This window comes from Panthera leo, chromosome B4, assembly GCF_018350215.1.
Source record: "Panthera leo isolate Ple1 chromosome B4, P.leo_Ple1_pat1.1, whole genome shotgun sequence".
NCBI lineage: Eukaryota > Metazoa > Chordata > Mammalia > Carnivora > Felidae > Panthera > Panthera leo.
This window is the reverse complement of record NC_056685.1, coordinates 123540449-123566762: the sequence shown is the minus strand read 5'-3', so window position 1 is coordinate 123566762 and position 26314 is coordinate 123540449. Positions and strand designations below refer to the sequence as shown.

The 26314-nt window shown below is 40.3% G+C and overlaps 1 protein-coding gene across 4 annotated transcripts in view; it reads right to left on the bottom strand.

The window, feature by feature from the left end:
* The window catches only part of HCFC2 (host cell factor C2), a 48913-nt gene extending 26354 nt beyond the window's left edge, over positions 1 to 22559 (bottom strand). For all 4 annotated transcript variants that reach the window (XR_006205066.1, XM_042947563.1, XM_042947564.1 and 1 more), the window contains exons 1-9: positions 22383 to 22559; positions 20750 to 20898; positions 19157 to 19317; positions 11328 to 11536; positions 10444 to 10528; positions 8459 to 8565; positions 8161 to 8349; positions 1098 to 1265; positions 501 to 553 (exon numbers count right to left, since the gene is read on the bottom strand). Coding sequence is in view for 3 of the 4 variants with exons in the window: in XM_042947563.1 (XP_042803497.1) it covers positions 501 to 553; positions 1098 to 1265; positions 8161 to 8349; positions 8459 to 8565; positions 10444 to 10528; positions 11328 to 11536; positions 19157 to 19317; positions 20750 to 20898; positions 22383 to 22545 (1284 nt within the window). In the remaining variant the exon portion in view is untranslated. The remainder of the gene's footprint in view (positions 1 to 500; positions 554 to 1097; positions 1266 to 8160; positions 8350 to 8458; positions 8566 to 10443; positions 10529 to 11327; positions 11537 to 19156; positions 19318 to 20749; positions 20899 to 22382) is intronic.
* Positions 22560 to 26314: the final 3755 nt, after the last annotated feature.

The following is a 26314-nucleotide window of genomic DNA, read 5'->3' as shown; positions in this document are numbered from 1 at the left end:
AGTGCTCAACTTAGCAACTCATATTCTTTGGCCAATGAAGTACATAGTAAAGAAATATATTTCATATGCATTTTTGAAGTACATCTTTAGAAACTTAAAACAGGAGTGTGTATGATACTTAGAAATGTCAAAATACAGATTTCAAGACACTGTAAGTATAAATTATAATGGATTAGCCTCTGATGCTGTGTGCAATGAAGGTAGACTTTAGTCTCCTGGTTAGGGGTTCTCAATCCAGGCCAGTGCCACAGTGCTCTATGGAGCTTTTCCTTAAAACCTGAGTTACCTGGGCATCATCCTAAAGATTGTGATTCACTAAATCTCGGGAAAGGCTTGGGATTCTGTGTATGTTTGTTTGTTTTTTAATCTCAGAGGTGATTCTAATATGCAGCCAGAGTTAAGAACCTCTGTCCTAGGGCAATATGCTACAAATATTAATAAAAATTGGGACTCTAACCATAAACATTCATTTACCATCATAAATTTTTTTTTTAACTTACACTGTTAGGAACGGTGCTATTACTGCCTGGTCTGTGAGGGTCCATTCTGACTCCTGTAGGAATGAGAAAGTTCAGACTGACATGCTCTAAATTAGCTTCAATAAAATATATTACAATCAAGTATTTCTGAAAGTTATGTATTAAAGCTTAAAAAGTAGTATCTTTATCAAAGTTAATCTATTTTCTTAATAGTCTGCTTACTGGTTGATTGAAATCCTTTCCAAAAGAACATGTAAAATGAAATCTGCTTTTACTTTCCAAGTGCCTATTACTTTGAATACTTGTTTAAAAAGCTGAAATATTTATGAAAGCTAATTAAAACCATCTCCTGAAGTCAGGTAGCATGTCGAAACAAGGAAGTACATCAGAGTGAACTGCAGAAAAAACATTCTATCCTATGTGTCTATGCGTTCTACCTACCACATCATGATGGGAAGACAGGCAAGTTTCGGAACTGAAATGCAACATATTTGATTAACCAGGCAGAAAACATCACATCATAACATTTTTAAAACTAGGCCTAATCACAGGCTTTCCTGTAGTCACTTTTTAAAAAAGCATCTGAACATGCAAGCTTCCAGGTGAAAATTATGTTACCTTGTAGATTTGGTGCCAGTGAGGAATCTGATGATGCAGTTTGGTGTGGCAAGTCTGTATTCAGCTGCAAAAGATAGCCCTCAACTGTAGGCACTTCATCCCATTTGACGTGGAAAGAGTTGGTAGTGGCTTTGATCAGCTGTACTTGTGATGGTGCCGGCGGTTTCTCTAAAGAACAATATTGATATTATACTTTTAAGTTTCAAATGTATCAAGAGTTTGCTTGTACAATTTGTGTGGGCCTGGGGCTCTGAAAACATCAGCAATGAGTATTTCACCTGGTTACCCACAGGGAGATGTATTCAGATAAACGTAGCTATAGTAGGTCAAATGAAAACAGTTTGGGGTTCTGGTCCTACTTATTTATTTAATTCCTTATACAAATAGAGAGAAAAATTCCAAGCCATGTGATCACCAGAATCAGAAAAAAATATTTAATCCTAGAAGTGGGGGCAGGGCACCAAGTATTTTATAGTTAGAGCTACATTATTTTACCTATGTAAGTTTTTAATTGAACGAGCCAATTTTCAGCCAATAGCATACAAGTTAGAAATACTGTCAGTGTTAGCAAATATGATTTGGACATGATATTTTGGGAAAACACAACTTCTTGAAGTTAATACCCTTTTATCAAAACTTGTACTACCCCAAACAGGTAACTACTTTGATGTAAAATATTACAACATTTCCAAAACAAGTAACAATCATAGGCTTTTAGAACTAGAAAGAAGGATCTGAGATTATTTCTACAACATCCTTGTCCTCTTTTTGTTTACCTACCAATTCAGGGAACTCACAATTCCTAAGGGAGTACATTCCATCTTTGGACAGTTACATAAGAAAATTTAGTCTCCTAGTGAGTTGATATCTATAAGCTATATTTTAATCATTATAGAACATGTCTGATATCTATTTTTTTGTATCTTTTAGAGAAGGGGTCAGCAAACTGGCTGGCTTATGGGCTAGATCCAGTCTATGCCTGTTTTTGTAACTAAAGTCTTGTTGAAACACAGCCATGCTCATTTGTTTATGTATTAGTTATGACCGTTTTCATTCTACAGCAGCAGAGTTACATAGTTATAACAGAGACCATACGCGGCCTGCAAAGCCTAAAATATTTACTATCTGACCCTTTACAGAAAAAAACTGATGACTATGATTTGGAGGATAAGTAAGCCTAGTTCCTTCAACTATTCCCCATGTAGATTCCTCCATGATCCTATTCACAACCCAGTTTATTTATGTTTCTTAAAGACAACCCACATAAGGAAACAAAAAGAAGACAGGTCCAAGAAGTATACTACTTACACAACAGAAGCTTACATGAAGAGAAAATAGAGAAAACAGAAGGGTGCACATCAATGAAATAAATCAAGAAAATTCCCAGAACCAAAGAACATGAGTTTACAGACTAAAAGGGCCCAATGAGTATTCAACACACTGGGTTAAAAATAGATGCACCAAAGCACATCACCATGAAATTTAAGAATAATGGAGACAAAAGTCCCAAAAGCTATCAAAGGTGAGGGGGAAGGTCACATTTAAAGAAACAAAAATCAGGGGTGCCTGGGTGGCTTAGTTGGTTAAGCATTCGACTCTTGGTTTTGGCTCAGGTCATGATCTTGCAGGTAATGAGTTCGAGGCCTGCATCGGGCTCTGTACTGACAGTGCAGAGCCTACTTGGGATTCTCTCCCTCCCTCTCTCTCTCTGCCTCTGTTGCATACACTCTCTCTCTCAAAATAAATACGTAAATTTTAAAAAAAAGGAACAAAAATCAGAAGTGGTTTGGGTTTCTCAACAAAAACACTAGAAGCTTAAATACAATATAACAATGCTTTCAAAATTCTGAAGGGTAATGACATCCAGTGTCGAATTCTATTTCCCTGCAAATAGCCAATTAAATGGAAGGAAGACTGAATATATTTCCAGACAATGCAAGATCTGAAAATAAATTTATCTCCTATGCAATCTTTTCCTGGGATGCGTTCCACAAAAAAAGAAAAAGTTAACTAAGAAAGGGACAAATACAGGAACTAGCAACAGAGAATCTGGCACAGGTGAGAGGCAGAAGATATCTCCAGGAAGATGATGAAGGGAGACTCCAGGACGATAGCTGTGCATGATTTGTGGAGCAGGAGAACCATGCCAACCATCCCAGATTGGAGCAGGAGACGGTTCTTGTCTTTTCTTTTTTTAGTTTATTTATTTATTCTGAGAGAGAGTGAGAGAGAGAGAGAGAGAGAGCGAGCGAGCGAGCACGAGCAGGGGAGGGTCAGAGAGATCATGACATGAGCCGAAACCAAGAGTTGGATGCTTAACTGACTGAGCCACCCAGACCAGGAGCCCCAGGAGAAATTTCTTCAAGATGATGAAATATGATAGAATATATCTGATGCATCTAACCATAATGAGAGAAGATTTAAACAAATTAAAGAGTATGGACTGAATTGGTGGTAAATACATACAAATCAAAGACAAACAAAAATGACAATTATTAATCCATGGCATGGCTCACCTGTGAACAGTGTTTATATGGTCATAATGTAAACAATGACTACTCATCTAACAAAATTGCTGCATAACCATATTGAGAGAATGAGGGTAGGAAAGGTATAGAGCAGAGAAGCAAGGAATGGTGGGAAGAAGAGATAAATCCTTAACTGTTATAGTAGAAAGTGATCATTTTATGCCTAAACTGAAAAAAATCAAAGTAATATATTAATGTTATATGGAAATATGGAAGGAAATCCCAAAAGGATTGTTTAACAGAGTTGAAAGCAGATGCTTGTGAAGCAAGGAAAATGAGAGGAAGGTGGGAGCAAAGGACTATTTTTAATAAAAAGCCTTATGGCATTATTTATTCTTAAATGCTATCAAATTCACAAAGATTAACTATAAGTGAAAAAAAGCAAGATGAAGAGCCCTCATTTCCCCAGTTCCCAAAATTCATGCCAACTTATCAAGAGAAGCAAAATCTAAATTCCAACTTTATGACAGTAGCCATGATAACTTTTAAATTGACACCGTCTAAGATTTATGGAAAAACTGGCCATTCAGAGCCAGTAATTTTTAATCTTTTAAAAGTCACAGATCGCTTAGACAATCTGCTTCAAGTGATGTATTCACTACCAAGAAAAATTTATACACACACATTTTTTCTTCCAATCTCAGGGATTGAAGTTTATCCTTGGACTTCAGGTAATAACTCCCAATTTCAAAGATGCAACAGTAAGTTGGATTTTCTATATTTCTTTCCCGCTTGCTAGTATGTGCTTCTTCCATACAAAGCATTTAGTCTCTAACTTTGTTGTTCAATTTATTATTTTTTCAATTATCTTTTTTTATTTTTTTAAATTTACATCCAAATTAGTTAGCACACAGTGCAACAATGATTTCAAGAGTAGATTCCTTAATGCCCCTTACCCATTTAGCCCATCCCCCCTCCCACAATCCCTCCAGTAACCCTCTGTTTGTTCTCCGTATTTAAGAGTCTCTTATGGGGGTGCGTGGGTGGCTCAGTCGGTTAAGTGTTCGACTTCGGCTCAGGTCATGATCTCACGGTGAGTTCAGGCCCCGCGTCGGGCTCTGTGCTGACAGCTCAGAGCTCAGAGCCTAGAGCCTGGAGCCTGCTTCGGATTCTGTGTCTCCCTCTCTCTCTGACCCTCCCCCATTCATGCTCTGTCTCTCTCTGTCTCAAAAACAAACATTAAAAAAAAAAAAAATTTTTTTTAAATAAAAGATTTAAAAAAAAAAAAGTCTCTTATGTTTTGTCCCCCTCTTGGTTTTTATATTATTTTTGCTTCCCTTCCCCTATATTTATCTGTTTTGTCTCTTAAAGCCCTCATATGAGTGAAGTCATATGATATTTGTCTTTCTCTGACTAATTTCACTTAGCATAAATCAATTATCTTTTTTTAAAGTTTATTTATTTATTGAGAGAGAGAGAAAGAGAGAGAGAGACAGAGGGGCAAAGAGAGAGAGAATCCCAAGCAGGCTCCGCACCAGCAGCATGGAGTCCAATACGGGACTCGAACTCATGAACAGTGAGATCTATGACCTGAGCTGAAACCAAGAGTTGGATGCTTAACCAACGAAGCCACCCAAGTGCCCCATCAATTATCTTAATTTTTTTTTTTAATTTTTTAAAAATGTTTATTTTTGAGAGAAAGAAAGACAGAGCACAAGTCAGGGAGGGGCAGAGAGAGACGGAGACACCGAATCTGAAGCAGGCTCCAGGCTCTGAGCTGTCCGCACAGAGCCCGATGCAGGGTTCAAACTCACAAACCACGAGATCATGACCTGAGCTGAAGTAGGATGCTCAACCAACTGAGCCACCCAGGCGCCCCAATGTTTATTTATTTTTGAGAGAGAAAGAGAGACAGAAACAGAGTGCGAGCGAGGGGAGGGGCAGAGAGAGAGAGTGAAACACAGACTCTGAACAGGCTCCAGTCTCTGAGCTGTCAGTACAGAGCCTGATGCAGGGCTCGAACTCATAAGCTGTGAGATGATGACCTGAGCCGAAGTCAGATGGTTAACCGACTGAGCCACCCAGGTGTCCCTCATCTTTTAGATAACACTTTGGCATACTACTGTATCCTTCCAGAATTTTCTATTTATACACTTTAAAAAAACCCTGGAATTATAGATATGTTTTATAATCTGCTTTTCTCATATAACAGTGCACATTACATCATCTCCAAATCTGATTCTCCGCTGGCCTCCAGACTTCTTTGTTCCTCAACTACTTATTTGATCTCCTTATTTCAAACTTAGCATGGTCTAAATGGAACTCTTAATTTTCTCCCCAAGCCAGTTTTCTCCTCAGTCCTCTCCAGCTCAGTAAGTGGAAATACCACCAAATTATTCAAGCTAAAAACTTCATCCTCCTGTCCTTTCTGTCATATGCCACCCCCAATTCATCAGCCAGTTCTGTCAACAAGAACTCCAAAACATATCCTGAATTCAGCCACTTCTCTGCATCTCCACTGGCACCACCGTAGTCTAAGACTTCTCTGACTGCTGTGAAAGCCTCCTAACTTGTCTCACTGTGTGCACCTTTGCTCACCTCCAATTTATTTTCCACACAACTGCAGTGGCCATTGCAAAATGTACATCAGATCACGACACGTCTCTCCTTCAAACTAATAAATAACTAAAAGTACTAATAAATAACTATAAAGTACAAAAGATTGTACTTTATAAACAATCTAAACTCTACCATGATGTTTGAGGCCCTACAAGATCTGTCCTGTGGTCACTTTTCTAACCTCCATCCCTACACTCTCCTCTTTCACTGGGCCCAAACGAACCACGCATTCCCATTTCAGGGCCCTTGTACTTGCTGTTCACTCTTCCTACAGTGTTGCTCCCCCAGCCTTTTCCACGGATAGCATCTTCTCCCCATCTGGATTATATTCCAAATGCCATTTCATACTTTTCTAACTACCCACTCCAAACTTAACCCCACCCCTCTTTACTCCAGTGCCTCCCATTACTATCCCACTGGTCTTACCGTCTTCACATGCTTACCAGAAATGGAACTGATTTTGTTAATTTGTTTGATTAGTGCCCATCATCCCCCTGCTCTCATACTCTCTAAGAATATAAGTTCTTTGACATCAGGGACATTATCAGTCTCTTTCACTGCTGTAGCATTTCACTTCTCAGCATTTAGAACAATTTAGAACAATTCCTGGTATATATCAATCAATAAGTATTTATTAAAAAATAGATGAGCTCCATATTTAATAAATTTGTAGTGTTATAATACTTTTTAAAAAATGGTTTTACTTTGGAATACTTTTAGATTTACAAAAAAAAAAAAATGCAGAGTGCCCATATATTCTTTATCTTTACTCAGTTTCCCCTAATGCTAACACATTTGTCAAAATTAAGAAATTAACACTGGAATAATAATGTTAACTAAACTACAGACCACTCAGATTTCACCAATTTTCTATTTACATTTTTGTTTGTTTTAATCCAATCTAGGGTGTACCACCTTGCATTTAGTCATCATATCTCCTTAGTCTCCTCCAATTTGTAACTATTTCTCACTTTCCTCGTTTTTCATCACTTTGAAACTTTTTTTAAAGTGCATATCCATTCAGTTTGAGAGAGAGAGAGAGAGAGAGAGAGAGAGAGAAGAGGAGGGGCAGAGAGAAAGGGAGACAGAGAATCCGAAGTAGGCTCCACACTGCCAGCACAGAGTCCTATGCAGGGCTTGATCTCATGAACCATGAGATCAGGACCTGAGATGAAATCAAGAGTCCAACTCATTGCTTTCAAAGCCCCCCTCATCACTTTGAAACTTTTATTTAAGAGTATTGTTCACATATTCTGTAGAATGTCTAGAATGTCCCTCAATTTGCGCTTATCTGATATGTTCTCTCAGAGTGGGGTTATAGGTTTTGGGGTAATACAAAGGTGAAGTTTCTTCTTATCACATGATATGAGAAGCAGGGATAAATGATATTAACATGACTATCACTAGTGATATTAACACTGATTACTTGATTAAGGTGGTGTTTTCCAGGTTTCCATACAGCCACTGTTTTTCTCTTTCCATATTCTATGCTTTGGAAGGGAGTCACCATATCCCAGTCTACACACTCAAAGAGAGGGGCTCTCGTGGGCACCTGGGTGGCTCAGTTGGTTGAACATCCAACTTCGGCTCAGGTCATGATGTCGTGGTTCGTGGGTTTGAGTCTACACACTCAAAGACAGGGGCTCTCGTGGGCACCTGGGTGGCTCAGTTGGTTGAACATCCAACTTCGGCTCAGGTCATGATGTCGTGGTTCGTGGGTTTGAGCCCCACACTGGCCTCTGCACTGTCAGCGCAGAGCCTGCTTGGGATTCTCTCTCTCTCAAAATAAATAAATAAACTTAAAAAAAACCTCTCATGGAGTGAGAAATATCTACTCCAATGTAATATTTCTTCCATTCATTTTTAATTATGGAAAAGAGAGGCAGTGGCATTTACAATAAGTCTTAAGAGACAGACAGTGCTCAGGTATTTATTGACCTAAAAGAAAATTCTATTCGTTAAATACTCTTACCTACCAGTATCAAGATACCAAAGATCCTTGCAGCAAACTTGACTATTCAGTGCTTTTTTGTAGCCATCTCTTCCACTCCAAAAATACAATCGAGTGCCAATTGCTACAGCACAGTGTCCAGCTCGTGGTCTTGGTCTTGAATTTTTTTTATCTTCCTGAGAATCCGATACGAGGGTGGTCCATTCTGCTGTATCTACAAGACAGCAATATCCATGACTACAGTATTGCTCTTAAATAACAAAGTAACAAGAACTCTTTTATTAATAAATTTTATTTCAATAAGTAGCTCTTAAAAGACTTACCCAGATTTAGATAAGAAAATGAACTAGTACATCTCCATTCACAATCATGAGGTGAAGTCTCAATATTCTCCCCCTTATGTGGAACCCATCCACCAAAAATGTACATCCTGAACAACAAAAAGAGAGAACACAAAGTGGCTGACTTTTTTTTCTAGAGCTTTACTTTTTTTTTCTTTTTAGATTTTCAATGCTAAGAACAGACTTAAACTTACTTGTTTACTCAAAGCTTCAGGACTATTAACTCACTTATTATGGTCAAGGTAATGGGAATAAGATAATGAATAAAGCAATCTTCTCTGAAGAGTTTACAATTCTATGAAGCAATACAGAATCAAATTATTTGTCTCTGGCAAGTTACTTAAGTGGAAAATATTTCAATTCTAATACATTTGAAAATCAATACTATTTATAATGAGTGAACCTCACTCAGAAAGACAGTCAAATGATCTATGATATCCAAAGTCAAATTTAGAGTTGTATGCATACAGTAACCAAAGAAGATTAAGTTTCTTATAACTTTGGTCACTGATATCACTCAAATAAAAAACTTTTGGGGCACCTGGTGGTTCTGTCAGTTAAGCGTCTGACTCTTGATTTCGGCTCAGGTCACAATCTCATGGTTTGTGAGATCGAGCTCCCCGCAGGAGCCTGCCTGCTTGGGATTCTCTCTCCCTCTCTTTCTCTCTCAAAATAAATAAATAAACATGAAGACAAAACAAAACACAAAAACCCTTTAACTATGTCCCTCGGGCCCCTAAAGGTTCTTGAGACATGCCTAATGACTGCTTGAAGGAGAAAGGCTCATCAGGCAGAGCTTAGGGCCGATGTGACAGCATGCCAACTGGAGAAGCTCTATTTTTTTTTTTTTTAACATTTTTTTTTAACGTTTATTTATTTTTGAGACAGAGAGAGACAGAGCATGAACGGGGGAGGGTCAGAGAGAGGGAGACACAGAATCTGAAACAGGCTCCAGGCTCTGAGCTGTCAGCACAGAGCCCGACGCGGGGCTCGAACTCACGGACCACGAGATCATGACCTGAGCGAAGTCGGCCGCTCAACCGACTGAGCCACCCAGGCGCCCCATGGAGAAGCTCTATTTTATACCTATTTTCTATATTAGAGTTCCAGTGGAAAACCACATTTTATAAAAGGGTTCTGAGATTTTTTAAAATGTACCTATCAGATTTTGTTTATGGCTATTTTTTAAAAGGAACTAATGAGGTTGTAGCTATTTCCTAAAACATTACTTTTAAGGTAAAGTCCCTACACAAGAAAATACTTAATTAAATTCTATTTACACAATAATGCACAAGTAAGGGAACTTGCTGATGATAGTAATAGCTAACCTTTATGGCGTACTCCTTATGTAGCAGGCACTGTTTGGAGCATTTCATATGTATTAATCCATTTAATCCTGAAGGCAACCTCGTGAAGTAGGTTTTATTATTGACTGTATTTTATATGTAAGGAAACTGAGGTATAGACAGATTAAATTTCCTTGCCCCAGGTCATACAGAACAAGTACCAAAACTGGAGACGTGAATTCAGGCATCTGGTTACAGAGTTTACGGTCTAACCATAACTCTATCCAAAGTTTAACCAGTGAGTGTACATTCTGAGTACATACCTGAGTATAAGTCAAGTACTACCAAAAATAAGTACAACGAAACACTGAGTTAGGTGTGTCAAACCTGGCAACAGAGAACAGATCAGGATGCCTGTGCCTCAGACTTAAGTAAATGTACTCTGTGCAAGGAAAGCACTGTGAGGAATGCACACAAGTATAAGAGGCAGCGTGACAAGAAAATGCCGAAGTATTTTAGCCTCTGTAGGCTTATTATTTTTGCTTCAGGAAACAATCAAACACTATTAAATTCAATAATCTATTCCTAAGAACTTGGTAGCACCACTCTTCCCTGTGTGTGTCTTTCTTAAGTTGGTTAAAAAAAAGTGAAAAACAAAAAAACCAGAAACCACCACCATACTTGTTTCCTATAACACTGGCTGTGTGAAGGCTTCGTGGAAGTGGCACCGTCCCTTTAGTTTCTGGTTTTGACCACGACATCGTTTCTAGAAGTAAAAATTAAGTATATTAGCAATTTGGTCTAATAATAGCAAATTACCTCAACTTGCAGAATCTTCAAAAATAAAAAAGGACTTACCAAAAAGAAGCAAAACTCTTTCAAAACCATTACTTGAATTTCATCTTAAAATGAGCATTTACAGCCAACATAAATAGCTAATTATAGTAATCTATTTATACTTGAACGTTAGTGTTTGAAATACAGAGGTGTATTTAGGGTGCCACCAATTTTGAATGAAAACCAAATTAGAGATTTTCACATTTTAAGTAAGAGCACATTGTGTAGAAGACAGTCAAAAGTGAGAGGCACACCTACCTCCCAATCACTTCATTCCTAGGATCCTTTTAAAAAGAGCTAGCTAGCCCAGGGTTTTTCACTGACCAGTAATAACATTACTAATGCTACATTTTCTGTAGACAGAGTAACCATATAAATTTGATCATCCCCAACTGGGACATTTTACAGAGTGGTAATTGGTACTACTGATAGTTACATGGGACAATAAGCATTAATCAGTCACCTTAGACAAACCAGGACATATGGCGACCCTACTTATAAGGAACACAGGAGAGTTACGGCCATAAACCAAACATTCATTTGTTTAACTTTATTGATCAGCAACCACTCACGTCACATCTCACCTGTTCCAGAGCTGGCTACACGTGCCTTCTATAAACGTAAGTGTGACTCGATAAATACTTTAACGAAAATATTTTTCGAAGGATTTTTACATTTTCCTTTATCAATCAAAACCACTTCCTGAGTCTGAATCAAGGTAAGCTTACCTAAGTCAAGTTGCCATAGATCATCCAGGCGAGCACCACACATTCCACCAAAGACATACATTTTAGGACTTCCAGAATCTTTTTTGCAATATATCACAGCTGTGTGGGATTCTCTTGGAGAAGGCACAATCCCTTTAGTCACTGGAATGCTCCAACCCACAACACCAGAACCGTGCTGGAGCTCCAACTCATAGAAATCATTTAAATATCTAGGATATCATGAAATTATATTAAAACATTAACAGAACATATATCTTCTATTTGATTTTTGTTTCTATTTATAAAGATAAGATATGCTTACTATGAAACATTCATTTAGTACAGAAAGGCATTAGGAGAGCAAAAACCCCTTCCTCATTTATTCACCACGTATTTATCAAAAACTACCATGCACCAGGTACTCTTGCGGGGATCAGCAGCAAACAGAAGAGATTAAAAAAATTCCTGCCATCATTTAACCAACACTCACATCCAAGACAACAACTGTGATGGTTTGAAAACATAGCCACAAATCCTCTGACACTTCCATTCAGGAGGTAGGTATGTCTGTCCTCACCCTCAATTCCAGGCAAGCTTGTGACTGCTTCAACTAGAGTGTGGTGATATGACACTATGTGACTTCTGAGGCTTGGTCACAGCCAAGCCTTGGTTCTGAGGCTGTGACCAAGCCTCAGAAGTCACTATAAAATACTTGTTCTTGGGGCCCCTGGGTGGCTTGGTCGGTTAAGCGTCTGACTTCGGCTCAGGTCATGATCTCACGGTCTGTGAGTTCGAGCCCCGCGTCAGGCTCTGTGCTGACAGCTCAGAGCCTGGAGCCTGTTTCAGATTCTGTGTCTCCCTCTCTCTCTGCCCCTCCCCTGTTCATGCTCTGTCTCTCTCTGTCTCTAAACTAAATAAATGTTAAAAAAAAAAAATTTAAAATACTTGTTCTTGGAATCCTGAAGCATCAGGTAAGTCCAACTAACACAAATCTGAAGCAGCATACATAGGCATGCAGCATGATGGCCCCAGTTCAGTCCATCCTTCAGCCATTTCCATTGAGGCATCAGATGTGGGAGTGACCATTCAAGCCTTCCCATCTCAGGGTCTAGCCATCACTGCTGTGTCCTGTCTTAATTCCTGATGCACAGAATCCCTGAGCATAATGTTATTTTGCATCACAAACTTTTTGGGGGTTTATTACATGTTACTAGATAACCAAGACAATCACTGTTGACAATAATTGGTAAATACCCCCTTTTGTTTTTTTAACTTGAGAGAGAAAGCGTGAGTGGGGGAGTGGGGCAGAGGGAGAGACAGAGAATCTTAAGCAGGCTCCACGCTCAGCACAGAGCCCGGGGAGGTCAATCCCATGACCCTGGGATCATGACTTGAGCCAAAATCAACAGCTGGATGCTCGATCAATTGAGCCACACAGGTGCACCAGTAAATACCCTTTCTGACCCCCCTTTCTATATGGATATCCACATATGCATAAATGAGACATACTACAAATGTTGCTTTGTAACTTTTTTCTTTTAAAATTTTCACTCTATAATGTCATAGCAATGCCCTGCATAGCTTTTTTTTTTTTTTAACTCTAGAAACTGGCATGAAACTTCTCATGCGTGACATTGATGTTTTCAATGTTTTGAGCAAAATGACTTTTATAGGAATATATTTCCTATCAAATTATTACTCAAATATGAGGGCAAAATTAAAACACTTTAGGACATATAAAACTTCAACATGTAGCTATATAATTGTTTTGGGGAAAAAAATGACACTAGATGCCATTTCAGAAAAATGAAAGAAATGAAAGAAATCCAAGAAAGAATACGCTGAATAAGAGAAATGGCGGTACAAAGAAATCAGTGATTTATAATCACATTTAAATTTATGTTTATAAGTGTGGTTGTGAGGTCTAAGCAAACAGTAAGACTAACCAAATAATTAATTTCTTAACAGTATTATAATCTGGAATAAGATTCAAAAATACATGGAACATATGGGAAAATAAAGGTAAGTAAAAGAAGGTAAAGACAGTAATCTACTCTCAAAGATGACAAGATCTTTTCAGTTTAAATGTGTGTAATAATTTCTGAACAACAGAAGCACAGAATTAGCACATATAACTTTCAAATCATTAAGAGGAAAGAAGAAAACAGTACATCAAGAAAAAGTAAGGAAAAGGAAAAACAAGCAAAGCAGTGTCAGTCTATGGAAAACAGTTAATAAGATGGTTAGGGGAAAAAAAAACACTACAATACAAAACAATGTCAAAAGAAAGACAAACTATAAAAAGAAATTTGGTACACATCACCAAAAAAGATAAAATTTTCCTAATGTAAAAAGCTCCTACAAGACCAATATTATAACTGGGGCGCCTGGGTGGCTCAGTCGGTTAAGCGTCCGACTTCAGCTCAGGTCACGATCTCACACTCCGTGAGTTCAAGCCCCGCGTCGGGCTCTGGGCCAATGGCTCAGAGCCTGGAGCCTGCTTCCGATTCTATGTCTCCCTCTCTCTGCCCCTCCCCCGTTCATGCTCTGTCTCTCTCTGTCTCAAAAATAAATAAACGTTAAAAAAAAAAAAAATTAAAAAAAAAAAAGACCAATATTATAACTAATCACACAATAGACACAAACAAAAGGATATAAACTGACAGTTCACAGAATGAGAAATAAAAACTGTATAAATGTATATGTATACACACACAGAAACACATATACAAACACATACACAAATGTTCAACCTCATTACAATTTTTAAAAATCTTGCAAAGGCAGGAAAAGGCAGGGAGCTGGAGGTAGAGAAGCAACAATAAGCAGAATAGATGGAAAACATAAAATAACAAAAGTAGGAAAAGACTTCCCTATTAAGAGACAAAGTCTCTTGGGGGCAGGAAGCGTGTAGGGGAAACAAAATAAAAGAACCCTAAATCCAGCTATAAGCAAGTAACAGCAATGATAATATTAAAATTAACAAGTGATGTGGCATAGACTTACACAGATCTGAATGGGTACCAGCCAGTATGCTGTACCAGCTCATACTGATTGTTAATCCTATTTAAAAAAGGTAAGTCTACCACAAAATAATACACACAGGCTGAAAATTAGATATACAAGGAACAAACCACAAATGCACAATCACACTGGGAGATTTTAACATGTCATTCAGAAGTTGATCTGACCTAGACTCACAAAACAAAAGAGCTTAGAGTAATAATTTAAAACATTGATTTAATGAAGAACCTAGTCCCTGGGGCCCCTGGGTGGCTCAGTCGGTTGGGCGTCCGACTTTGGCTCAGGTCATGATCTCACGGCTCGTGAGTTTGAGCCCCGTGTAGGGCTCTGTGCTGACAGCTCAGAGCCTGGAGCCTGCTTCAGATTCTGTGTCTCCCTCTCTCTCTGCCCCTAACCCACTCTCATTCTGTTTCTGTCTCTCTCAAAAAAGAGATGTTTAACAAACATTAAAAAAAAAATTTTTTTAAAAGAACCTAATCCCCAAACAGTCAAGAACTTATAATCTTTATGAGTTCCTACGGAACAATCACATATACCACATACACCACAAAGACAATCTCCAAGAAGGAAAAACCCCATACACCACATATTTTTATCACAATATAATAAAACTAGGTATTAGCAACAATAACAAAAGTTTCCATTTGGAAACTAAACTTTTATGTCAAATTACTTTTGGGTTAAAGAGAAAATAGGGGCGCCTGGTTAAGCGTCCAATTCTTGATTTCAGCTAAGGTCATGATCTCACAGTTCATGAGCACAAGCCCCACACTGGGCTCTCTACTGAGTGTGAAGCCTGTTTGGGATTCTCTCCCTCTCTCTGCCCCCCTCTCTCTCAAAAATAAATAAATAAACATTTTTTAAAATGTAAAAAAAACATTAAAATTAATGACAATAAGAGCACTATATACCAAAACCTATGGAATATGGCCAAAGCCATAACCAGAGAAAAATATGTAGCATTTATTTGAAAATAAATCAATAATCATTCAAATTACTAGAAGTTAGAAAAAAATTAGAAAAGGCATCCAAACTATTAAAAGTTTAAAAGAAGTTAGAAAAAAGGAAAAATGTAAAGAAATGGAATACAGTTAAAGAAAATAAATGAAAAAGAAAAATAGTAAAACTAAAAAGTGGTTCTTTGAAAACAAGTAATATAACAAACCACTAGCGAGTCTGGTTAAGAAAAGAAAACACATGCATTTAAAAATGAGAAAAGAGCAGATATAGAGATTTCAAAGAGATACAGAGAATTGTCTTACAGTTTTTATCAATAAATATAAAAATCTAAATGAAATGGGTGATTTTTCAGGGAAAACATAAATTACCAAGTGACTCAAGAGAAAGTAGAACATCTAAATAGATCAATAACTATAAGAGATATTTGAAAAAGAAGTCAACGATCATCTTCCTAAACTGTACCAATCTCAATTATGGGAAATTTCTACCAAATATTCAAGAAATTATGTTATTTAAGCATAATAAAAAATGGAGAGCTTCCCATAACCTCAAAACACAGCCCTGGTTATGTTCCCAGGAATAATAGAACCCTGCTACTCAAATCAGATTAGAACAGGATCTCACTACCCCAAATAAAAACACTATAGGAAAAATCACCAGTGAATACAGATAATATAAATGAATGTTAGCAAAGTGAATTCAGCAAAGTATGAAAAGAACACTGTAATGCAACGAACTGGGGGTTAACTACAAATAAAAAGATGACTCATTTCAGAACCTAACAATATAATTAACAAAATTAATGGCTTAAAGGAAAAATCAGTAAGTTCATTTCCATGTCTGAAATGAATACAGACATCCATTTTTGGTTAAAAGGAGAGAAAAAAAACCAATTAGCAAACTAGAAATTAAAAAAAAAATTTTTCTTTAACCTCACCAAAAGCAAATACTAGAAACCTACAGCAAAGATCACAAGTAATGATAAAGGGTAAATATACTAATGAAACAGAATACAGTCTTGAATAAGAGTTGGCAAACCTTTTCTGTAAAAAGTCAGACAGTAAATATTTTAGGTTATGGAGGCCTTTAGGTCTGTCACAACTACTCAACTTAGCTCTTTTAATATGAAAGCAGCCAGAGACTGCTGATGCAAATGAATCGGCATGGCTGTGTTCCAATAAAACTTTATTAACAAAGAAAGATAGCAGGCCAAATTTGGCCCATACAGTGTAGTTTGTAACCCCTAGTCTAGAGAATTTAGAAAAAGACCCATTTAAATGAGGATTAAGATATGACAGAGATAGGACTTCAAATCAGTGAGGAAAAAAATGGCTTAATAAATGGTGGTGGGAGAATTAGAAATCCATTAGGAAGGAAAAGTAAAAATCTTCATACTAGTCATAAAAGTATATTCTAAATCTATAAATATTTGAAACATAAAGAATAAATCTGTGAATATATCAGAAAAATACAGAATGTACTAGACATTATAGAAAATATAGAAAAATAATTTTGGCATAGGAGAAACTCCTAAGCAAGGAAAAAAAAAATCCCAGAAAGCAATAAAAAAATATTGTCAAACCTGATAAGACAAAAATGAAACTCTTTAAAAAAAAAAAAAAGGTAGACAAAAGACATGGAAAAAATATTTGGAACGTAAGAACAAAATATATAAAGAGCTCCAAAGAATCGATAATAATAATAATAATAATAATAATAATAATAATAATAAAACTGAAATCCACAGAGGTATAATTAGAAATGACAAATGAGGGGAGCCTGAGTGGCTGAGTCAGGTAAGTGTCTGACTCTTGATTTAAGCTCAGGCCATGATCTCACAGTGGTGAAACTGAGCCCTGCATTGGGTTCCATGTTGCTGGGTGTGGAGCCTGCTTAGGATTCTCTCTTTTCCTCTCTCTGCCCCTCCCCTGCTTGCATGCTCTCTCTCTCAAAAGTATATAAATAAATAAACAAAATACATGCATACATACATACATAGAAATAACAAATGAATTTGGCAAGGTCACAGAATACAAACTCAATATACAGAGAGCAACTGTGTTTCTATATATTAGCAATAAACCAATTATATTTCTATACACTAGCAATAAACAATCCAAAAATAAAATTAAGAAACCAAATCTATTCACGTCATTGAAAAGAATAAAAAAATTAGGAATAAATTTAATAAGATCAGAACAAGACACACACATTTAAAACCTCAAAATATTGCTGGGAGAAATTAAAGAAGATCTAAATAAATGGAGAGACATTCCAGGTTCCTGGGTTGGAAGACTCAATATTAAGAAGATAGTAATTCTCCATAATTTTATCTATATTTTTCACACAGTACCTACCAAATTCCAGCAGATCTTGTTGCAGAAATTGGCAAGCTGATCCTAAATTTAAATAGAAATGCAAAGGACCCAGAATAGCCAAAACTCTCTTGAAAAAGCGTAATAAAATCTGAGAACTTATATCTTCCAATTTCAAAACTTACTACAAAGCTATAGTAATCAAAACAGTGTGGTACCAGCATTAGGCTAGACATATAGATCAAGAGAACAGAATGGAGAGTCCATAAATAAATCCTTACAGTTATGGTTAATTGATTTTCAACAAAAATGCCAAGCACAGAACACACAGTTCTGGATCGCTGACTAACAGAATGTGAACAGAAATGAATCTGCTTTAACCAGAGGCTTTAAAAAGCATTGTGTCTATTTGCTCCTTCAAGCTGCATAAACTTGAGAGGCATGCCCATTATATATAATATATACAATATAACCTAAAAAAAAAAAAAGCTGACTAATAAATGTTACAAGAAAAAGATTCTAAAAGATGCACATCAACTTGAATTATGTTTGCCTCTGTTGGAGGACAGTGTTGTTGAGAGAAAGAACTTCATATATTTTCTAACTTCTTGAATTTTTACAAGTCTATAACTAAAAACATCTATTTAACTTAAAAATGAAAAAGACATGTGCTAGAAGTAGAAGTATCTGGATTAGTATGGTAGAATAAATTTTTCTTCCTTTCTTCAGTTTCCAAGTTTTCTGTGATGTTTTAGTATGTGTTATTTTTTAAAGTTTGAAAAACCAAAAAAGCTAAGCCTCTAACATCAATGTAATGTAGATACTATGCTGATGACAACCTGAAAGTGTCAACAATCTTATTGAAAGATTGATGCCAACAATCTTATTTAGCCATTATAATGACACTGAAATGTTAAGTATTTAATCAGTCCCATTTCACAGTCAAGGAAAACAGGGTTAGATTACTTCCACTAAAGGACACACATGGTAAGCAGTGAATCAGAAAACAGTCTTTTGGACTCTAAATCTCCAAATCCTGAGTGCTATGACAATGTGATCAAAAAAGAAAAGAGGTAGTGATAGTTCTGTTTGGAGAAAAGAGGAAAGGATTGGTTCAAAAAGTATTTGCTTGTATGAACCACCTTAATGGCTTCCTGTATGAAAAATGGATATGATGGCCTTCATCTTGTAGTGAAATTTTTTGTCACCAAATTCCTAGAGACATTTAATTTGAAAATAACCATTTGTTACTTTTTACTATCATTTATGACAACTAAAATACATCATGACTCAAAACATACAAATATGCTGCTATAAGCAGTTATATTAGTATCATTTAATAAGATGATTCCTGATTAGAAAAGGCATAGTTTTGAAAACAGATACATACTCCAGGGACTACGGAAAATATAAGTGCACCCAAATTTGTTCACTGTTAGGTTCAAATGCAAAAGGCTAAGCTTCATCCCTTTTAGTAATTAAAAATGAAAGAAACTAAATGTTCTTAAAAGTCATAAAACAAACATTTGGTCTGAAAAAGAATCAGCATACCTGGGAACATTATTGTTTGAGTCTTCACTTTCATTTGCCAGACCACCAAACAAATAGCATTTGTTACCATATAAAGAGAAGCTATGTCCAAGCCGGGGACAAGGAGGTAAACCAGAAGAAGGGGGGTGGGGTTTCACTTTTTTCCATAACCAACGACTTGCCTAAAAAAGAGCATAAATACAATCAGGCAAAATCAGGAAAACATTCCTATATTGTCAATAGTATAACACCATACCAATACATTTTAATTGAAATCCAATTAGAAGGCTCCAATAAGCTATCCTGGGGACAAGTAAGCAGACAACTTCTGGAACTAAAATAAACACTGCAATGGAAATTCAGTCTACTCCTCCATATTCACAGCTTTTCTCAACAGCAACCTAATAGTAAACATGATAATAACTCAAACGCTAACAGTTTCAAAATATTTTCCAAATGAAAAATTAAATATATATAGCTTTAAGAGTAAACGTAATTTGGGGCGCCTGGGTGGCTCAGTCGGTTGGGCGTCCAACTTCAGCTCAGGTCACGATCTCACGGTCCATGAGTTCTAGCCTCACGTCGGGCTCTGGGCTGATGGCTCAGAGCCTGGAGCCTGCTTCCGATTCTGTGTCTCCCTCTCTCTCCGCCCTTCCCCCGTTCATGCTCTGTCATTCTCTTTCCCAAAAATAAATAAATGTTAAAAAAAAATTAAAAAAAAAAAGATTAAACGTAATTTATACATTCTTACTTTCTGAAATTAGTATATATTTCAACCTTTAAGTATGCATAAAGGTCATTTAACAAACCAAATTCCAAAACTTATACTCTGGCCATGGATGCTCTATTTATCTAAAATGCTTTGCTCATAAATAGGTATAATTCACCCACATCTGTCAATTACCAGATGCCCTCATGATAATAGCCCTGTGAACACATGCACAGTTTGGAAATAAAAGTCAATTAAGGGCTGTCAGAGAGGGCTCTGAGTGCGGTTTAGGAGAATCAAACATAAAAGGACATAAGAAACTGTCTTTGTGTGTGTGTGTGTGTGTGTGTGTGTGTGTGTGTGTGTGCGCGCGTCTGTGAGCATGTGCACATATACTGCCAGGGGGAAAAAGTGATTATTAGTGTAATGGTAACAATTTCTATAACTGAGCAGAGGTTTTCAAAATATGGTCTGGGGACCAGCAGCAGCACAGGGGAACTTGGTAAGAATTCAAGGGGGGAGGCCTCACATCAGACAATACTGATTCAGAAACTCTGGGAGCAGGGCCCAGCAATCTGTGTTTTCACAAGCCCTCCAGATGCTTCTGTTGCTGCTAAAATTGAAGAACTATGACACTAAGATACAAAAACCCAAACATGTAACATGTACAATTGATGTTAAGTAACATATCTTTATGTTACAAATGTTACACTGAGTATTGGAAAAAAGACTCCTGTTAGAAATTTTGGCTTTTTAGTGAAGTGGAAACATTTTCTTTGAAGCTCTAAAATGTGAAGTTCACACTATTCCAAATACATTAATGAAATATTTCGCAATCTTTCAAAGAATGAAGAGCAAGATCATTATTAAAGCTGCAGATTGAGATAAATTTTAAATACACTTACTTGCAACTCATACAACTCATTGCTGTATCTTCCATATTCAACCATTCCCCCGAACACTAATATTCTGGTACCATCACAGACAAATCCGTGGGCAGCGCAACCTGGAGGGATGTCTCCTCTAACCGCTGGTAGGAACCACTGATTTGTAACTAGTTGCCAAAATAAAATTAAGACCGATTATAATACACTGTTGTCACAAACTATGGGTGTGTACTTTATATGTATCTTCTAGATCAGTGGCTCTTAGCTGGGGATGACTCTGCCCCCAGGAGAACAACATAACTTTGCGGTTGCCTTACTGGAGAGGGAGAGGAGAGATGCTTACTGGCCACTAGTGGGAAGGGCCCAGAGACGCTGCCAAACATCTTACAAGGTCCGTGCGAGCTCTTCCAACAACTAATTCCTCCGGTTCAAAACGGCCACATGCTGCTGTTGGAGAAACCCTGATCGATGTCATTAATTCTTCCCCAAACCTTGCTTGGTATCATCATCTCCATTCTACCAGTGAAAATCGGCTATTTAAGTTTGGTGACTTTAGCGCTGATCCTGGGCACCCGGCAGAGCAAAATTCAAACCAGGTGTCACCTTCCAAAGCCAGGATTTCTACACTACACCAAACTGTCAAATAACTTTTTAACTAAATAGTGGAGTGCGGGGGGGGGGGGGAGGGTGAAAAAGTAAAATAAAATGTCCCCTATCCCCTACGCCACTACTGTATTCACCGCTATGACTAAGTTATTTGGTCCGAGTCGTTGATCGTGACATAGACCCCCAATTCAGCAATCAGCCTCACACCGAGGAAACAGCTCCTGCGCGACAGCGGGCGCGTTTCCACGGCGGGGGAAACGGAACGCCGCCCTCCTATCTACCCCCGGGGCCCTCGGCCAGGGGCACTGGTGAGTCGCAGCGGCGCTCCAGCTGACAGCCGTCTTCCGGAGCGCTGCACAGCTGAACTTGAGCAAGCACGCCCCACTGTGGGAGCCGGGCGCCCTGCTCAGCCACCGGCCGCTCCCCCGCCAGCGCGCAGGGGGACCCGCGGGGCAAAAACCCCGACTGCCACCGGCCAGATGCGGGGCTGTATTCGGTGGGGGAGCACCAGAACGCCTCTCGCTTTCCCTGCTCGCCCCCCGCCCCGCCCCGCCTCTCTCCCTCCTAAGGAAAGACCGCAGGCAACGACGAGAGGGGCCCGGCGCAGCTTCGGTTTGGAGTTGGTTTTGGTTTTTGACAGGGGAGGGATCTCGGACCCCCGGAGTGGGCGAGACTCCGGGAAGAGGCCCCGGCGGGTGAAAACGGCCTCTCTCTCTCTCTGTCTGTCTCTCTCTCGCCTACGTCCGCCAGCAGGGCTGGGGCGCGGGGGGGTGGGAGGGGGGGGAGGAGGTCCCGGACCGCCTGCCTGAGGGCCGGCGCGCCCCGCTCAGGGCCCGGTTCCGCCCCGCGGGGCCCCGGGAAAACGGAGCTGCCGCCCGGGACGCTGACGAACCCGGACCCGCCCGGCCGAGCCGCGCTCCCCGCAGCCCGCCCGAGGAGGCAGTGACCCGGCGGTGACAGCTGTCAGGGCCGCGGCCGCCGCCTCGCCTCCCCTCCCCCTCCGCGGCTCCCACAGGCGGGGCCGTAGAGTTGCCGCCGCGCCTACCCGTGTTGTAGACGTGCAGCTCGTCCGCGATGCCCTCGTTGCCCCCTCCAAAGATGATCATCAGCTCCCGGATAGCCACGGCCCGGTGTCCGTGCCGGGCGCGGGGGACCGGCCCCGTGAAGGAGGAAACCCGCCTCCAGTTGAGGAGGCTGGGAGCCGCCATCTTCCCAACCCCCGCCCCTCTGCCCACAATGCACCGCGCCCGCTCCGGCGCCTCCGCTCCCGGGGGAGGGCGGGGACCCGCCTCCAGCTGTGCGCCGGGGGTGGGGGGGGTCACGTGGCCGCGGGCGCCCGGGGCCAGGCTGGAGGCCCGCGGGGCGCGGAGGGGTCCCGGCCGGGGAGCCCCGCCCTCGCCTCCGGGCTACGTGTCCCGGCGGAGCCCGTTTGGCAACGGGCCTCCGGCTGGAGAGACATTTCCTCCCGACCGAGTCTCCCGCCCCCAGCCCTCGCACAGGGTCCCCTCCCCCCCGTTTTGTATAGCGGGAGAAAGTACAGCGTTTGCCTTTACGGCCACTTTAATTGAGCATCTAGGATGCCCGGGCGAGTCAGGCTCTGAACAGTTTACAGCGCGACGGGGAGGAAAGCTCGCGTAGAGGTTCCAAGTGCCGCGAGCGCGGGGAGCCGAGAGGGACGTCTGCCTGCGCGGGCGGGTGGCGCGCGTCGGGGGCGCCGGGCGTCGAGGATGCCCGCGAACGCCGGAGGAGGCGGGCAGCCTGCCCCGCGAGCGAGCGCCCGTGCCCGAGCACCCCCGAGGGAAGGTCGGAGTCGAGCCTGCACCGACGAATCAGGCACTGGAGCGTTTGGCGGCCGTACCCATGCCGAGAAGTTTAGGAACAGTGAGCCGCGGAAGGCTGGGTTGCTTCAGCAGGTGGGAGACTGTAGGTTCCTGTTTTATTGCTGGATAACGTGTGAGGGTCTTCCGTTGCCAAACGCAGTCCTAATTGCCTTACGTGTGTGAACTCACGATTCTGCCAACGATCCAGTGCAGTGGGTACTGCTGTCTCCCTTTTCGTGGATGGGGATATGCGGCACAGAGAAGTAAAGTAATTGTCCCCGGACACACAGCAGAAGCGGATTGGGACCGGGATTCAAACGCAGGGCTTCTGACTCCAGAGCCCTTTTCCCTAACCACTATACAATAAACTGCCTTTGCTCACATTCATATATAATCCTAATACGGCTGAGACGCTTTATTATTCCGGTCCTATAACGAATCACACTCAAAGAGATACAATTCCAGAAAAAGACAAAAAATGTTATTGAAAGCAGTTTATTTATTTTTTTTTAACGTTTATTTATTTTTGAGACAGAGACAGAGCATGAATGGGGGAGGGTCAGAGAGAGGGAGACACAGAATCCGAAACAGGCTCCAGGCTCTGAGCTGTCAGCACAGAGCCCGACGCGGGGCTCGAAATCACAGACCGCGAGATCATGACCAGAGCCAAAGTCAGCGCTTAACCGACTGAGCCACCCAGGCATCCCTGAAAGCAGTTTAAATCTCTACCTCACACTCTCGAGAAGGTACCAAAGGGGGCTACACACATCAGGCAGATTTCCTAAAATTCCTTTTTCCTCATCTCTTATTTTCAACTTCTCTCCTATGCCTGTATCGTCCCCCTCTCCCCCAACTCCCTCGATCCTAAGCAGGCCTCTCCACCTTTTCATCTATCTAAACTTTCTTTTGAGAAGTGATTCTCTACCGTTTTAAAAAGGAATTCTCATTATTCCTTCAGCTGCTGCTTCTCAAGTTCTTCCTCTCACTTTTTTATTATCCCAATTTTGCAAGATGGTCAAAGAGAATTTGGGAAAGGAGGGGGAAGATGGCTGGAAACAAGGAAAGGAGCTTATGAATATTTATGTATTAATATTTTTCTCTGCCACAGAGAAACTCATAACATAAACTCTTAAATGTTTGTGCTATAAAGTATGCCTCTGAAACAATACTGGGGAAGTTGGGACAAAGCAGTGAGCTTTCACAGAACTTAAAATATTTAATTTAAAGAACTGTACCTTATTCTGAGAGTTGAGGGTTAACATGTCCTAACATGTCCTAACTTAAGTAGATGGTAGTGGTGTGTGTGTGTGTGTGTGTGTGTGTGTGTGTGTGTCTAATGCCTTTATACCAAAAGACTAGTGACAAAATTGAAAGTTGTAAACCCAAGTTGTGTGTGTGTTTAATGACTTCAGAGCAAAAGACTAAGGACAAAATTGAAAGTTGTGAACCCACGTATCTATGATCTGTGGAAGACCGAACATTCCTGAATTGGGAGAAAGATGAAGGCAAAATATTCAGAGCAGAGATTGTAAGTCATAACTGGTTGTGTAGATAAGGAAGTGCAGGACAATGGAGGAACTGTGTATTCGATTCCTAGAACTGCTGTGACAAAATACCAGAAACTGTGCGACTTGAAACAACAGAAATTTGTTGTGTTTCAGCTCTGGAGGCTACAAGCCCCCAATCAAAGTGTCAGCAGGGCCCTCCCGAAAACTGGAGGGGAGAATGCTTCCGTGCCTCTTTCTGGCTCTGGCGGTGGCCATTGATCCTAGACGTTTCCTGGCTTGTAGCTGCATCTTCAGTCTCTGCCTTCATCATCACATGGTGGTGTTCCTGTGTGTCTGTGTCTCTTCTCTGCTTATAAGTTCACAGTCGCATCCTAATGACCTCACCTTAATTTGATTACAACTGCAAATAAGGTCACATTCACGTGTATTGGGCATTAGGATTTCCACATATCTTTGGGGGGAACACAATTCAATCCATGATAAGGCATGTCATCCAATAGGAATAATATTTGACCACAGCAGCTTTGACTCAACCCTGCCTAGTGAGGAGTTTAGTATAGGTCTCTGATTCTCAAGAAAGCCACCTTCAATCTTTGAAACTGCAGGAATGGAAGTTACCGCCTAGAAGGAGAGTGTAGCAAGGGAAGAGTGAGGCAGAATAGCATCCCAAAGAAGCCAATCTTTCAAGAGGTAAAGACAAAAAAGGAGGCACTCGTGAAGGAAATGGAGAATGAGGAGCCAGAGAGGTCAAAAGGGAACCGGGTGAGGGTGATGTCAAAAAAGCCACAGGTGAAGGGGGTTTCACAGAGGCGGAAGTGGTTATCAAAGACAAAAGCCATAGAGAGGTCAGATAAGAAAAAGACAAACAAGTGTCTTGTTGGATTTGCAAATGAAGAGGTTATCAGTGGCCTAGATTAATACACTCAGTGGAATGGGAGAAGGAAAGCCACAGAAGATCAAAGTGAGTAACAGGGAGGTGCAGATAACGTGTATAGTCTATTTTTTACAGAGCCTCGCCCATGAAAGGAAAGAAAATACAGTGGCTGCAGGGAGAAATGGATACATGGCAAGCTGTTACTATTTTGCATGGATGAGACGAGCATGTCTGAGGGCCCAGAAGAAGGATGCAGTTGGAAAGGAGAGCCTGTAGGAACAATAGAGGTGTCTTAATCAGTTTGGGCTGCTGGGGCTGACTCAGTCGGTAGAGCATGTGACTCTTGGTCTCGGGGTTGTGGGTTTGAGCCCCACATTACATGTAGAGATTACTTGTAATCTTGGAAGTCCAAGATCAGAATGCCGGCACAGTCAGGTTCTGGGGAGAGCCCTCTGACAGGTTGCAGACTGCTGACTTCTCGCTGTATCTTTATATGATGGAAGGGGGTGGGGCAGCTCTCTGGAGTCCACCCTCATGACCCACACACCAAAATACCAAAGGCCCCACCTCCTAGTTTCATCACCTTGGGGGTGAGGATTTCCACCTATGAATTTGGGGAGGAGGGCACAAATATTCATAGCGAGAGAATATGTCACTTGGAAATGTTTTCTGTTATAAGTAGCAGAATATTCAACACGGAAGCTAAATGATAAGGCTGTTCATTATCTCGCACAAGAAATCTGGGGTAGGCGGGTCCAGGATTAGTTCAGTAGTT